Raw genomic sequence first — 15,524 nt, 5'->3', positions numbered from 1 at the left:
CTCCCTACCCCCTGTCTCTCTCTCTCTCTCTCTGTCTACTCTCCTCTCTCTCTCCCTACCCCCTGTCTCTCTCTCTCTCTGTCTACTCTCCTCTCTCTCTCCCTACCCCCATCTCTCTCTCTTTCCCTACCCTCTGTCTCTCTCTCTCTCTCTCTCTGTCTACTCTCCTCTCTCTCTCCCTACCCCCATCTCTCTCTCTCCCTACCCCCATCTCTCTCTCTCCCTACCCCCATCTCTCTCTCTCCCTACCCCCATCTCTCTCTCTCCCTACCCCCATCTCTCTCTCTCCCTACCCTCATCTCTCTCTCTCTCTCCCTGCTCCCTATCTCTCTCTCTCTCCACTCCCTCCCCTCCCTCTCTCCCACTCTCTCTCCCTATCCCCTATCTCTCTCTCTCCCACTCTCTCTCCCTACCCCCTATCTCTTTTTCTCTCTCTCTCTCCACTCCCTCCCCTCCCTCTCTCCCACTCTCTCTCCCTACCCCCTATCTCTCTCTCTCCACTCCCCTCCCACTCTCTCTCCCTACCCCCTATCTCTCTCTCTCTCACTCCCCCCTCTCTCCCAACCCCTTATCACTCTCCCTCTCCTCCCCCTCTCTACCCCCCTCTCTCTGCCCTCCCTCTCCCTCTCTACCTCCCCTCTCTCTCTCTCTCTCTCTCTAACTCCCCCTCTATCTCCTGCTTTCTCTATCCCCATCTCCCTCTATCCTCTCTCTCTCTCTCTCTATCTCCCCCTCGCTCTCCACCTCAGTCTCCCTCTCTCTTCCCCATCTCTTCCTCTTTCTCCCCCTCTCTCTATCTCCCCTTCTCTCTTTATACCTCTCTCTTTCCGTGTCTCACTTTCTACTTCTCTCTCTTTCTGACTCCCCATTTCTCTATGTATCTCTCTTCCCCCCCTCTCTCTCTCTCTTCCCTACCCTGACTCCCCCTCTCTCTTTTCCTCCCTTTCCCACTCTCTCTCTCTCTCTCATTCTCTTTCTCTCTCCCTCTCTCTGTCTCCCATCTCTCTATCTCTTCTCTCTCTCGCTCTCTACCCCCTCTGTCTCCCCCTCCCTCTCTCTCTCTCCCCCTCCCTCTCTCTCTCTCTCTCTCTCTCCCCACCCCCTCTTCCTCTCTCCCCCTATCTCTGTCCTGAGGTCACTGGGGCAAAGTCCGTGAGGCTAACGTTTCCCGGTCTGTAGACCACTTTCAGTGCTTCCGCCATAGACCCCTCCTCCCTCCCTCCCTCCCTCCCTCAAGCGCCTGCCACTGCCCCCCACCCCCCTCCCCCCACCCTCCACCCCCCCCTCCCCCACCCCACCTTGCCACCGCGGGTCTAACTCCTGCTCGATACTACCCACACAGTTCAAAATGGCCGCCCCTCTCCAAAGCGCAGGACACGTATCCGTGTCATAGAAGAAAATTCTGGAAAAGCAGCAGAGAGAACGTGAACCCGCCCCACCCCCCCCCAACCCCCGACCCTGGGCCAACTTTACAACCCCATTCCAAAATTCGGGGGCCCCCAAACTGAGCAAGGTCCCCTAGCACGCACACCCCACCCTCCCCCCCTCCCTCTCGGGCCGAGTGGACTGTTCGGGCCACGAAGACTTCCAACGAGGCCCTGCCATTGGCCGACTGGGCCCAATGACGTCGCCCGGTGGGAGAGCCCATTTCCGTCAAGGGGTGGGCGCTCGGAAATGCCGCCATCTTGGTTGGCGATTTTCATATCCCCCCCCCCATTCCCACCCCACACCCACCCTCCCCAAACCATCTCCCCCCCCCCACCCCCGACAGCAGCGTCTTCCCCCACTGAGGGTTTAAGACAGGGGTCCCTGACGGAGAGACTCCCTCTTTAACATGTTCCCTGATGGAGAGACTCCCTCTTTAACAGGGGTCCCTGACAGAGAGACTCCCTCTTTAACAGGGGTCACTGGAGAGACTCCCTCTTTAACATGTTCCCTGATGGAGAGACTCCCTCTTTAACAGGGGTCCATGACGGAGAGACTCCCTCTTTAACAGGGGTCCAAGATGGAGAGTCTCCCTCTGTAAAAGGGGTCCCTGACGGAGAGACTCCCTCTTTAACAGGGGACCCTGATGGAGAGACTCCTTCTTTAACAGGGGTCCCTGACGGAGAGACTCCCTCTTTAACAGGGGTCCCTGACAGAGAGACTCCCTCTTTAACAGGGGTCCCTGACGGAGAGACTCCCTCTTTAACAGGGGTCCCTGACGGAGAGACTCCCTCTTTAACAGGGGTCCCTGACGGAGAGACTCCCTCTTTAACATGGGTCCCTGACGGAGAGACTCCTTCTTTAACATGTTCCCTGATGGAGAGACTCCCTCTTTAACAGGGGTCCCTGACGGAGAGACTCCCTCTTTAACAGGGGTCCCTGACGGAGAGACTCCTTCTTTAACAGGGGTCACTGGAGAGACTCCCTCTTTAACATGTTCCCTGAAGGAGAGACTCCCTCTTTAACAGGGGTCCCTGACGGAGAGACTCCCTCTTTAACAGGGGTCCAAGATGGAGAGTCTCCCTCTTTAACAGGGGTCCCCGACGGAGAGACTCCCTCTTTAACAGGGGTCCCTGACGGAGAGACTCCCTCTTTAACAGGGGTCCCCGAGGGAGAGACTCCCTCTTTAACAGGGGTCCCTGACGGAGAGACTCCTTCTTTAACAGGGGTCACTGGAGAGACTCCCTCTTTAACATGTTCCCTGAAGGAGAGACTCCCTCTTTAAACAGGGGTCCCTGACGGAGAGACTCCCTCTTTAACAGGGGTCCAAGATGGAGAGTCTCCCTCTTTAACATGTTCCCTGATGGAGAGACTCCCTCTTTAACAGGGGTCCCTGACGGAGAGACTCCCTCTTTAACAGGGGTCCCTGACGGAGAGACTCCTTCTTTAACAGGGGTCACTGGAGAGACTCCCTCTTTAACATGTTCCCTGAAGGAGAGACTCCCTCTTTAACAGGGGTCCCTGACGGAGAGACTCCCTCTTTAACAGGGGTCCAAGATGGAGAGTCTCCCTCTTTAACAGGGGTCCCTGACGGAGAGACTCCCTCTTTAACAGGGGTCCCCGAGGGAGAGACTCCCTCTTTAACAGGGGTCCCTGACGGAGAGACTCCTTCTTTAACAGGGGTCACTGGAGAGACTCCCTCTTTAACATGTTCCCTGAAGGAGAGACTCCCTCTTTAACAGGGGTCCCTGACGGAGAGACTCCCTCTTTAACAGGGGTCCAAGATGGAGAGTCTCCCTCTTTAACATGTTCCCTGATGGAGAGACTCCCTCTTTAACAGGGGTCCCTGACGGAGAGACTCCCTCTTTAACAGGGGTCCCTGACGGAGAGACTCCTTCTTTAACAGGGGTCACTGGAGAGACTCCCTCTTTAACATGTTCCCTGAAGGAGAGACTCCCTCTTTAACAGGGGTCCCTGACGGAGAGACTCCCTCTTTAACAGGGGTCCAAGACGGAGAGACTCTCTCTTTAACAGGGGTCCCTGACGGAGAGACTCCCTCTTTAACAGGGGTCCCCGAGGGAGAGACTCCCTCTTTAACAGGGGTCCCTGATGGAGAGACTCCCTCTTTAACTGGGGTCCCCGAGGGAGAGACTCCCTCTTGAACAGGGGTCCAAGACGGAGAGACTCCCTCTGTAAAAGGGGTCCCTGAGGGAGAGACTCCATCCGTTTGAGGGGAGTGGGTGACAGGGTAGGGGTGGGTGTGGCAGTGAGGGGCGTTGTGTAACCTGGCGGCCATTTTGTTGGCCTAGGGGGCCTTAATTTAATCAGGGGGATCTCAATCTGTTTGCTGCTTTTCCTTGAGGTTTTAAGCATCTCTGCGATGCAGCGATGAGGTTTGGGCTCTTTCTGTGCGGTGTTTTGTTTTTTTATTATCCTTTACGCTTTGCCTTCCAGCTCTGTGATTCGCTGCTCGTGCTCCTGAACTTTGACCTTTAGCTTCTCCATCTCCTCGATCAGGGACTCGACGGCTGGAGCCTGCAACTGTTCAGAGGGTTAGAGAAAGGGGGGGCGCTGAGTTCCCCAGAGAGGTGCCGACGTGTTCCCTTTTACCCGCCCGGCGCACCATTGTGTGCTGACACCGAGACAGTCAGGCTATTCGGCCCCTTGAGCCTGCTTCCCCCCCCCCCCCCACCTTAATCCAGCCTGTGGCTGATCATCCACCTCAACTCCACCTTAATCCAGCCTGTGGCTGATCATCCACCTCAACTCCACCTTAATCCAGCCTGTGGCGGATCTTCTCCCTCAACTCCACCTTAATCCAGCCTGTGGCTGATCATCCACCTCAACTCCACCTTAATCCAGCCTGTGGCTGATCATCCACCTCAACTCCAGCTTAATCCAGCCTGTGGCTGATCATCCACCTCAACTCCACCTTAATCCATCCTGTGGCTGATCATCCACCTCAACTCCACCTTAATCCAGCCTGTGGCTGATCATCCACCTCAACTCCACCTTAATCCAGCCTGTGGCTGATCTTCTCCCTCAACTCCACCTTAATCCAGCCTGTGGCTGATCATCCACCTCAACTCCACCTTAATCCAGCCTGTGGCTGATCATCCACCTCAACTCCACCTTAATCCAGCCTGTGGCTGATCATCCACCTCAACTCCACCTTAATCCAGCCTGTGGCTGATCATCCACCTCAACTCCACCTTAATCCAGCCTGTGGCTGATCTTCTCCCTCAACTCCACCTTAATCCAGCCTGTGGCTGATCATCCACCTCGACTCCACCTTAATCCAGCCTGTGGCTGATCATCCACCTCAACTCCACCTTAATCCAGCCTGTGGCTGATCTTCTCCCTCAACTCCACCTTAATCCAGCCTGTGGCTGATCATCCACCGCAACTCCACCTTAATCCAGCCTGTGGCTGATCATCCACCTCAACTCCACTTTAATCCAGCCTGTGGCTGATCTTCTCCCTCAACTCCACCTTAATCCAGCCTGTGGCTGATCATCCACCTCAACTCCACCTTAATCCAGCCTGTGGCTGATCATCCACCTCAACTCCACCTTAATCCAGCCTGTGGCTGATCATCCACCTCAACTCCACCTTAATCCAGCCTGTGGCTGATCATCCACCTCAACTCCACCTTAATCCAGCCTGTGGCTGATCATCCACCTCAACTCCACCTTAATCCAGCCTGTGGCTGATCATCCACCTCGACTCCACCTTAATCCAGCCTGTGGCTGATCTTCTCCCTCAACTCCACCTTAATCCAGCCTGTGGCTGATCATCCACCTCGACTCCACCTTAATCCAGCCTGTGGCTGATCATCCACCTCAACTCCACCTTAATCCAGCCTGTGGCTGATCTTCTCCCTCAACTCCACCTTAATCCAGCCTGTGGCTGATCATCCACCGCAACTCCACCTTAATCCAGCCTGTGGCTGATCATCCACCTCAACTCCACCTTAATCCAGCCTGTGGCTGATCATCCACCTCAACTCCACCTTAATCCAGCCTGTGGCTGATCTTCTCCCTCAACTCCACCTTAATCCAGCCTGTGGCTGATCATCCACCTCAACTCCACCTTAATCCAGCCTGTGGCTGATCATCCACCTCAACTCCACCTTAATCCAGCCTGTGGCTGATCATCCACCGCAACTCCACCTTAATCCAGCCTGTGGCTGATCATCCACCTCAACTCCACCTTAATCCAGCCTGTGGCTGATCAGCCACCTCAACTCTAACTTAATCCAGCCTGTGGCTGATCTTCTCCCTCAACTCCACCTTAATCCAGCCTGTGACTGATCATCCACCGCAACTCCACCTTAATCCAGCCTGTGGCTGATCATCCACCTCAACTCCACCTTAATCCAGCCTGTGGCTGATCATCCACCTCAACTCCACCTTAATCCAGCCTGTGGCTGATCATCCACCTGAACTCCACCTTAATCCAGCCTGTGGCTGATCTTCTCCCTCAACTCCACCTTAATCCAGCCTGTGGCTGATCATCCACCTCAACTCCACCTTAATCCAGCCTGTGGCTGATCATCCACCTCAACTCCACCTTAATCCAGCCTGTGGCTGATCATCCACCTCAACTCCACCTTAATCCAGCCTGTGGCTGATCTTCTCCCTCAACTCCACCTTAATCCAGCCTGTGGCTGATCTTCTCCCTCAACTCCACTTTAATCCAGCCTGTGGCTGATCATCACCTCGACTCCACCTTAATCCAGCCTGTGGCTGATCATCCACCTCAACTCCACCTTAATCCAGCCTGTGGCTGATCTTCTCCCTCAACTCCACCTTAATCCAGCCTGTGGCTGATCATCACCCTCAACTCCACCTTAATCCAGCCTGTGGCTGATCATCCACCTCAACTCCACCTTAATCCAGCCTGTGGCTGATCATCCAGCTCAACTCCACCTTAATCCAGCCTGTGGCTGATCATCCACCTCAACTCCACCTTAATCCAGCCTGTGGCTGATCTTCTCCCTCAACTCCACCTTAATCCAGCCTGTGGCTGATCATCCACCTCAACTCCACCTTAATCCAGCCTGTGGCTGATCATCCACCTCAACTCCAGCTTAATCCAGCCCGTGGCTGATCTTCCCCCTCAACTCCACCTTAATCCAGTCTGTGGCTGATCTTCTCCCTCAACTCCACCTTAATCCAGCCTGTGGCTGATCATCCACCTCAACTCCACCTTAATCCAGCCTGTGGCTGATCTTCTCCCTCAACTCCACCTTAATCCAGCCTGTGGCTGATCATCCACCTCAACTCCACCTTAATCCAGCCTGTGGCTGATCATCCACCTCAACTCCACCTTAATCCAGCCTGTGGCTGATCATCCACCTCAACTCCACCTTAATCCAGCCTGTGGCTGATCATCCACCTCAACTCCACCTTAATCCAGCCTGTGGCTGATCTTCTCCCTCAACTCCACCTTAATCCAGCCTTTGGCTGATCATCACCCTCAACTCCACCTTAATCCATCCTGTGGCTGATCATCCACCTCAACTCCACCTTAATCCAGCCTGTGGCTGATCATCCACCTCAACTCCACCTTAATCCAGCCTGTGGCTGATCATCCACCTCAACTCCACCTTAATCCAGCCTGTGGCTGATCATCCACCTCAACTCCACCTTAATCCAGCCTGTGGCTGATCTTCTCCCTCAACTCCACCTTAATCCAGCCTGTGGCTGATCATCCACCTCAACTCCACCTTAATCCAGCCTGTGGCTGATCATCCACCTCAACTCCAGCTTAATCCAGCCCGTGGCTGATCTTCCCCCTCAACTCCACCTTAATCCAGTCTGTGGCTGATCTTCTCCCTCAACTCCACCTTAATCCAGCCTGTGGCTGATCATCCACCTCAACTCCACCTTAATCCAGCCTGTGGCTGATCTTCTCCCTCAACTCCACCTTAATCAGCCTGTGGCTGATCATCCACCTCAACTCCACATTAATCCAGCCTGTGGCTGATCATCCACCTCAACTCCACCTTAATCCAGCCTGTGGCTGATCATCCACCTCAACTCCACCTTAATCCAGCCTGTGGCTGATCATCCACCTCAACTCCACCTTAATCCAGCCTGTGGCTGATCTTCTCCCTCAACTCCACCTTAATCCAGCCTTTGGCTGATCATCACCCTCAACTCCACCTTAATCCATCCTGTGGCTGATCATCCACCTCAACTCCACCTTAATCCAGCCTGTGGCTGATCATCCACCTCAACTCCACCTTAATCCAGCCTGTGGCTGATCATCCACCTCAACTCCACCTTAATCCAGCCTGTGGCTGATCATCCACCTCAACTCACCTTAATCCAGCCTGTGGCTGATCTTCTCCCTCAACTCCACCTTAATCCAGCCTGTGGCTGATCATCCACCTCAACTCCACCTTAATCCAGCCTGTGGCTGATCATCCACCTCAACTCCACCTTAATCCAGCCTGTGGCTTATCATCCACCTCAACTCCACCTTAATCCAGCCTGTGGCTGATCTTCTCCCTCAACTGCACCTTAATCCAGCCTGTGGCTGATCATCCACCTCAACTCCACCTTAATCCAGCCTGTGGCTGATCATCCACCTCAACTCCACCTTAATCCAGCCTGTGGCTGATCATCCACCTCAACTCCACCTTAATCCAGCCTGTGGCTGATCATCCACCTCAACTCCACCTTAATCCATCCTGTGGCTGATCATCCACCTCAACTCCACCTTAATCCAGCCTGTGGCTGATCTTCTCCCTCAACTCCACCTTAATCCAGCCTGTGGCTGATCATCCACCTCAACTCCACCTTAATCCAGCCCGTGGCTGATCATCCACCTCAATTCCACCTTAATCCAGCCTGTGGCTGATCATCCACCTCAACTCCACCTTAATCCATCCTGTGGCTGATCATCCACCTCAACTCCACCTTAATCCAGCCTGTGGCTGATCTTCTCCCTCAACTCCACCTTAATCCAGCCTGTGGCTGATCATCCACCTCAACTCCACCTTAATCCAGCCTGTGGCTGATCATCCACCTCAACTCCACCTTAATCCAGCCTGTGGCTGATCATCCACCTCAACTCCACCTTAATCCAGCCTGTGGCTGATCTTCTCCCTCAACTCCAACTTAATCCAGCCTGTGGCTGATCATCCACCTCAACTCCACCTTAATCCAGCCTGTGGCTGATCATCCACCTCAACTCCACCTTAATCCAGCCTGTGGCTGATCATCCACCTCAACTCCACCTTAATCCAGCCTGTGGCTGATCTTCTCCCTCAACTCCACCTACCCACACTCTCCCCACATCTCCTCGATTCCCCTCAGTGTCCAAAAACCTCTCAATCTCAGTCTTGAACCTACTCGATGACGGAGCACCCACCGCTCTCTGGGGTAGGAGAATCCCAAAGATTCACGACTCTCCCGAGTGAAGACATTTCTCCTTCATCTCAGCCCAGAATGGCCGACCCCTTCTCCTGAGACTGAGACCCCCCGTGTTCTAGACTCTCCAGCCCGGGGAGGAGGGAGAGAGTGGGGGGGGAAACAGCCTCTCAGCATCGACCCTGTCAAAGCCCTTCAGAATTTTCTACGTGTCAGTGAGGTGACCTCTCGTTCTCCCAAACTGCAGGGAATAGAGACCCATTCGACTCAATCTCTCCTCCTGGGACAATCCGTCTCATCCCAGGGACCAGTCTAGTGAACCTTCGTTACCCTCCCTCTAGGGCAGGGATGTCCTTCCTCAGGTAAGGAGACCCGAACCGGACCCAGAGCTCCGGGTGTGGTCCCATCGAAGGGCACTCATTCAGAACGCAGCCCAATGAAGTCACCCTCGCCACACTTACCATGTGCGATCCAGAGTTAGAGGTGGCATGTGCCCTGTGCGCACCATCCTTGACATCTAGAACCTTCTTGCACACCTTGAACTCGCGAGACTTCACAGTGTATTCGTTCTTCAGGGAGATGTAGATGGGATCTGCATCCTTCCCTCCGAACCACTCCTCAGCCTCGAGAGCGGGTTCGGGTCCAATGGTGTCAGGGTAGAGGTCCTCCTGGAACAAGTCCGACTGCCGGGGAGAGAGTGAGAGGTCACCATTGTGAGGCCGCACTGTCGGAGGGTCAGTACTGAGGGAGAGCCGCGCTGTCGGAGGGTCAGTGCTGAGGGAGTGCCGCAGTGTCGGAGGGTCAGCGCTGAGGGAGAGTCACACTGTCGGAGGGTCAGTGCTGAGGGAGAGCCGCACTGTCGGAGGGTCAGTACTGAGTGAGAGCCGCACTGTGGGAGGGTCAGTGCTGAGGAGAGCCGCACTGTCGGAGGGTCAGTGCTGAGGGAGAGCCACACTGTCGGAGGGTCAGTGCTGAGGGAGTGCCGCATTGTCGGAGGGTCAGTGCCGAGGGAGAGCCGCACTGTCGGAGGGTCAGTGCCGAGGGAGAGCCGCACTGTCGGAGGGTCAGTGCCGAGGGAGAGCCGCACTGTCGGAGGGTCAGTGCCGAGGGAGCTCCGCACCGTCGGAGGGTCAGTACTGAGGGAGAGTCGCGCTGTCGGAGGGTCAGTGCTGAGGGAGCGCCGCAGTGTCGGAGGATCAGTACTGAGGGAGAGTCGCGCTGTCGGAGGGTCAGTGCTGAGGGAGGGTCAGTGCTGAGGGAGAGCCGCACTGTAGGAGGGTCAGTGCTGAGGGAGTGCCGCACTGTCGGAGTGTCAGTGCTGAGTGAGCGCCGCACTGTGGGAGGGTCAGTGCTGAGGGAGGGTCAGTGCTGAGGGAGCGCCGCACTGTCGGAGGGTCAGTGCTGAGGGAGAGCCGCATTGTGGGAGGGTCAGTGCTGAGGGAGTGCCGCACTTTCGGAGGGTCAGTGCTGAGGGAGAGCCGCACTGTCGGAGGGTCAGTGCTGAGGGAGAGCCGCACTGTGGGAGGGTCAGTGCTGAGGGAGCTCCGCACCGTCGGAGGGTCAGTGCTGAGGGAGAGCCGCACTGTCGGAGGGTCAGTGCTGAGGGAGAGCCGCACTGTCGGAGGGTCAGTGCTGAGGGAGAGCCGCACTGTCGGAGGGTCAGTGCCGAGGGAAAGCCGCACTGTCGGAGGGTCAGTGCTGAGGGAGTGCCGCACTGTCGGAGGGTCAGCGCTGAGGGAGAGCCGCACTGTGGGAGGGTCAGTGCTGAGGGAGAGCCGCACTGTGGGAGGGTCAGTGCCGAGGGAAAGCCGCACTGTCGGAGGGTCAGTACTGAGGGAGAGCCGCACTGTGGGAGGGTCAGTGCTGAGGGAGAGCCGCACTGTCGGAGGGTCAGTGCTGAGGGAAAGCCACACCGTCGGAGGGTCAGTGCTGAGGGAGAGTCGCGCTGTCGGAGGGTCAGTGCTGAGGGAGCGCCGCACTGTTGGAGGGTCAGTGCTGAGGGAGAGCCGCACTGTCGGAGGGTCAGTGCTGAGGGAGAGCCGCACTGTGGGAGGGTCAGTGCTGAGGGAGTGCCGCACTTTCAGAGGGTCAGTGCTGAGGGAGAGCCGCACTGTCGGAGGGTCAGTGCTGAGGGAGAGCCGCACTGTGGGAGGGTCAGTGCTGAGGGAGCGCCGCGCTGTCGGAGGGTCAGTGCTGAGGGAGCTCCGCACCGTCGGAGGGTCAGTGCTGAGGGAGCGCCGCGCTGTCGGAGGGTCAGTGCTGAGGGAGCTCCGCACCGTCGGAGGGTCAGTGCTGAGGGAGCACCGCACTGTCGGAGGGTCAGTGCTGAGGGAGTGCCGCACTGTCGGAGGGTCAGCGCTGAGGGAGTGCCGCACTGTGGGAGGGTCAGTGCTGAGGGAGCGCCGCACTGTCGGAGGGTCAGTACTGAGGGAGAGCCGCACTGTGGGAGGGTCAGTGCTGAGGGAGAGCCGCACTGTCGGAGGGTCAGTGCTGAGGGAAAGCCACACCGTCGGAGGGTCAGTGCTGAGGGAGAGTCGCGCTGTCGGAGGGTCAGTGCTGAGGGAGCGCCGCACTGTTGGAGGGTCAGTGCTGAGGGAGAGCCGCACTGTCGGAGGGTCAGTGCTGAGGGAGAGCCGCACTGTCGGAGGTTCAGTGCTGAGGGAGAGCCGCACTGTCGGAGGGTCAGCGCTGAGGGAGAGCCGCACTGTGGGAGGGTCAGTGCTGAGGGAGCGCCGCACTGTCGGAGGGTCAGTACTGAGGGAGAGCCGCACTGTGGGAGGGTCAGTGCTGAGGGAGAGCCGCACTGTCGGAGGGTCAGTGCTGAGGGAAAGCCACACCGTCGGAGGGTCAGTGCTGAGGGAGAGTCGCACTGTCGGAGGCTCAGTGCTGAGGGAGAGCCGCACTGTCGGAGGGTCAGTGCTGAGGGAGAGCCGCACTGTCGGAGGGTCAGTGCTGAGGGAGAGCCGCACTGTCGGAGGGTCAGTGCTGAGGGAGAGCCGCACTGTCGGAGTGTCAGTGCTGAGGGAGCGCCGCACTGTCGGAGGGTCAGCGCTGAGGGAGCGCCGCACTGTCGGAGGGTCAGCGCTGAGGGAGCGCCGCACTGTCGGAGGGTCAGTACTGAGGGAGAGTCGCGCTGTCGGAGGGTCAGTGCTGAGGGAGCGCCGCACTGTGGGAGGGTCAGTACTGAGGGAGAGCCGCACTGTGGGAGGGTCAGTACTGAGGGAGCGCCAGTGATGAGGGAGGGTCAGTACTGAGGGAGGGTCAGTGATGAGGGAGGGTCAGCACTGCCTCAGGTACAATGAGATTGGAGATGAGGATGTAGTACCTTTCGAGGGACAGTCATCGCAATCGGCTCACACCTCCTCTCGTGTAGCTTGTAGAATCTAAAGGTAACGAAGTGAGGGTTAATCCATGAGCCCAAGTCCCAATCGCTGACCGCTCCCTGGCCCCTGACCCCTGACCCCCCCCCCCCCCCGACCCCTGTGTCTCCTACCTGGCGATCTCGCACTTCTTGACGTCCAGGCCTCTCTTGGGCATGTAGCCAATGCCACGCTGAGACTCCTTGCTGGAGTACATGGACAGGTAGTGGACATAGGGAGCCTCATCGGTCACCTCAAAGTAGCGGATGCTGCTGTCTCCCTGGGGGGGTAGAGGAATGGTCACCTTTCAGTCCTACCTCCCCACCGCCTCCCCCAGCAGCACCACACTCCCCTCCGGACACATCTCCCCCACCCTCACCCCCTCCCTCACCCCCTCCCTCACCCCCTCCCTATCCCTCACCGCCTCCCTCACCCCCTCCCTATCCCTCACCCCCTCCCTCACCGCCTCCCTCACCCCCTCCCTCACCCCCTCTCCCTCACCCCCTCCCTCACCTTCCCTCACCCCCTCCCTCACCTTCCCTCACCCCCTCCCTCACCCCCTCCCTCACCCCCTCCCTCACCCCCTCCCATCACCCCTCCCTCACCCCCTCCCTATCCCTCACCCCCCTCTCCCTCCCCCCTCCCTCACCCCCTCTCCCTCACCCCCCTCCCTCACCCCCTCCTCACCCCCTCCTCCCTCACCCCCTCCCTCACCCCCTCCCTATCCCTCACCCCCTCTCCTCCCTCACACCCCCTCTCCCTCACCCCCTCCCTCACCCCCTCCCTCCCCTTCCCTCACCCCCTCTCCTCCCTCCCTCAACCCCTCACCCCCTCCCTCACCCCCTCTCCCTCCCTCCCTCACCCCCTCCCTCACCCCCTCCCTCACCCCCTCCCTATCCCTCACCGCCTCCCCCTCCCTCACCCCCCCCTCCCTCACCCCCTCTCCCTCACCCCCCTCTCCCTCACCCCCTCCCTCACCCCCTCCCTCACCCCCTCCCTCACCCCCTCTCCCTCCCTCCCTCAACCCCTCCCTCACCTCCCTCCCTCACCCCCTCTCCTCTCCCTCAACCCCTCCCTCACCCCCTCCCTCACCCCCTCTCCCCCTCCCTATCCCTCACCCCCTCCCTCACCCCCTCCCTCACCCCCTCTCCCTCCCTCCCTCAACCCCTCCCTCAACCCCTCCCTCACCCCCTCCCTCACCCCCTCCCTCACCCCCTCCCTCTCCCTCACCGCCTCCCCCTCCCTCACCCCCTCTCCCTCACCCCCTCTCCCTCACCCCCTCTCCCTCACCCCCTCTCCCTCACCCCCTCTCCCTCACCCCCTCCCTCACCCCCTCTCCCTCCCTCCCTCAACCCCTCCCTCAACCCCTCCCTCACCCCCTCCCTCACCCCCTCTCCCTCACCCCCTCCCTCACCCCCTCTCCCTCCCTCCCTCAACCCCTCCCTCAACCCCCTCCCTCACCCCCTCCCTCACCCCCTCTCCCTCACCCCCTCCCTCACCCCCTCTCCCTCCCTCCCTCAACCCCTCCCTCACCCCCTCTCCCTCACCCCCTCCCTCACCTTCCCTCACCCCCTCCCTCACCCCCTCCCTCACCCCCTCCCCCTCCCTCTCTCACCCCCTCCCACTCCCCCTCACCCCCTCCCTATCCCTCACCCCCTCCCTCACCCCCTCACCCCCTCCCTCACCCCCTCCCTCACCCCCTCTCACCCCCTCTCTCACCCCCTCCCCTTCCCTCACCCCCTCCCTCGCCCCCTCCCTCCACCTTCTCCTCCCACTCCCTTCCGTCTCCCCCACTCCAACCCCCCTCCTCCGTCTCCCCCCCCCCCCCCCCCTGCCTTCCAACCCCTTCCTCCCCTCCCTCATTCTCCTCCTCCCTCGGTCACTCCCCCCAACATCTCCCTCCCGGCATCTCCCCCCCCCCCCCCCCCGCTCCCTCCGTCTCCCTCCCCTGCCTCCCCCCTCCCTCCCCCCTCCCTCCCTCTCCCTCCCCAGCCTCCCCCCTCCCTCCCCTCCCTCCAACTCCCTCCCCTCCCTCCATCTCCCTCCGTCTCCCTCCGTCTCCCTCCCCTCTCCCCCACTCCCTCCGTCTCCCTCCCCTCCCTCCATCTCCCTCCGTCTCCCTCCGTCTCCCTCCGTCTCCCTCCGTCTCCCTCCGTCTCCCTCCCCTCTCCTCCACTCCCGACATCTCCCTCCCCAGCCTCCCCTCTCCGATTAACCCTTACCTTGCCACACAGGTAGACAATGTTTGAGTCAGGGTCGTAGAATGGGATTAGGACGCCACTGCCCACATCCAGTTCCTCCAGGGTCATAGCTTCTGACATGTGCTTCTGAAAGCGAATAACAGTCACGTTAAGGAGAGAGGGAGAGAGAGAGAGAGAAGGGCTAGAGGAGAGAGGCTGGGGAGAGAGGGAGCGACGGCGGGAAAGAGTGAGAGCGAAGGAGGAAGTGAGACAGGGAGAAGAGGGAGGGGGTCGGAGGAAGAGAGGGAGAAGGGGGGGGAGAGGGAGGGAGACAGACAGACGGAGGGAGGGAGAGAGACACAGAGGGAGAGAGAGAGACCGACAGACGGAGGGAGGGGAGAGACGGACAGACAGAGGGAGGGAGAGAGACAGGGAGATGGAGGGAGGGAGGGAGAGAGACAGAGGGAGGGAAAGAGACCGACAGACCGAGGGAGAGAGACGGACGGAGGGAGGGGGAGAGACAGACAGACAGATGGAGGGAGGGAGACAGACACAGGGAGAGAGAGACTGACAGACGGAGGGAGGGGAGAGACAGACGGAGGGAGGGAGAGACAGACGGTGGGAGGGAGAGAGACAGACAGAGGGAGGGAGCGAGACAGACAGACGTGTGGAGGGAGAGAGACAGACGGAGGGAGAGAGACAGACGGAGGGAGGAAGAGAGACGGACACAGAGGGAGAGACAGAGAGACAGACGGAGGGAGGGAGAGACAGAGAGACAGACGGAGGGAGGGAGAGACAGAGAGACAGACAGAGGGAGGGAGAGAGACAGACGGAGGGAGGGAGAGAGACAGGCAGACGGAGGGAGAGAGACAGACGGAGGGAGGGAGAGAGACAGACGGATGGAGGGGAGAGGGAGAGAGACAGACAGACAGGGAAGGAGAGAGACAGACAGACGGAGGGAGGGGAGAGACAGACAGACAGACAGGGAGGGAGAGAGACAGACGGAGGGAGGGAGAGAGACAGACAGGAAAGGAGAGAGACAGAGGGAGGGGGAATGAGACAGACAGACGGAGGGAGGGAGGGAGACGGAGGGTGAAAGAGGGAGAATGAGAGTGGGAGGGAGACGGAGAGAGAGACAAAGGGAGAGACCTACAACAGTGACTTTTTATCTCTCATCT

The 15,524-nt window shown here is 59.0% G+C and overlaps 1 protein-coding gene across 1 annotated transcript in view; it reads right to left on the bottom strand.

Moving 5' to 3' along the window:
• Positions 1-3,552: 3,552 nt before the first annotated feature.
• The window catches only part of LOC121273088 (coronin-1A-like), a 51,595-nt gene continuing 39,623 nt past the window's right edge, over positions 3,553-15,524 (bottom strand). The window contains exons 7-11 of the mRNA XM_041180053.1: positions 14,389-14,493; positions 12,301-12,446; positions 12,133-12,190; positions 9,269-9,490; positions 3,553-3,966 (exon numbers count right to left, since the gene is read on the bottom strand). Of these exons, the coding sequence (XP_041035987.1) occupies positions 3,862-3,966; positions 9,269-9,490; positions 12,133-12,190; positions 12,301-12,446; positions 14,389-14,493 (636 nt within the window). The 3' untranslated portion in view covers positions 3,553-3,861. The remainder of the gene's footprint in view (positions 3,967-9,268; positions 9,491-12,132; positions 12,191-12,300; positions 12,447-14,388; positions 14,494-15,524) is intronic.

The sequence above is a fragment of the Carcharodon carcharias genome, chromosome 38 (assembly GCF_017639515.1).
Source record: "Carcharodon carcharias isolate sCarCar2 chromosome 38, sCarCar2.pri, whole genome shotgun sequence".
Lineage (NCBI taxonomy): Eukaryota > Metazoa > Chordata > Chondrichthyes > Lamniformes > Lamnidae > Carcharodon > Carcharodon carcharias.
Note: the sequence above shows the minus strand (reverse complement) of the source record. Positions and strands in the feature narration are given on the sequence as shown.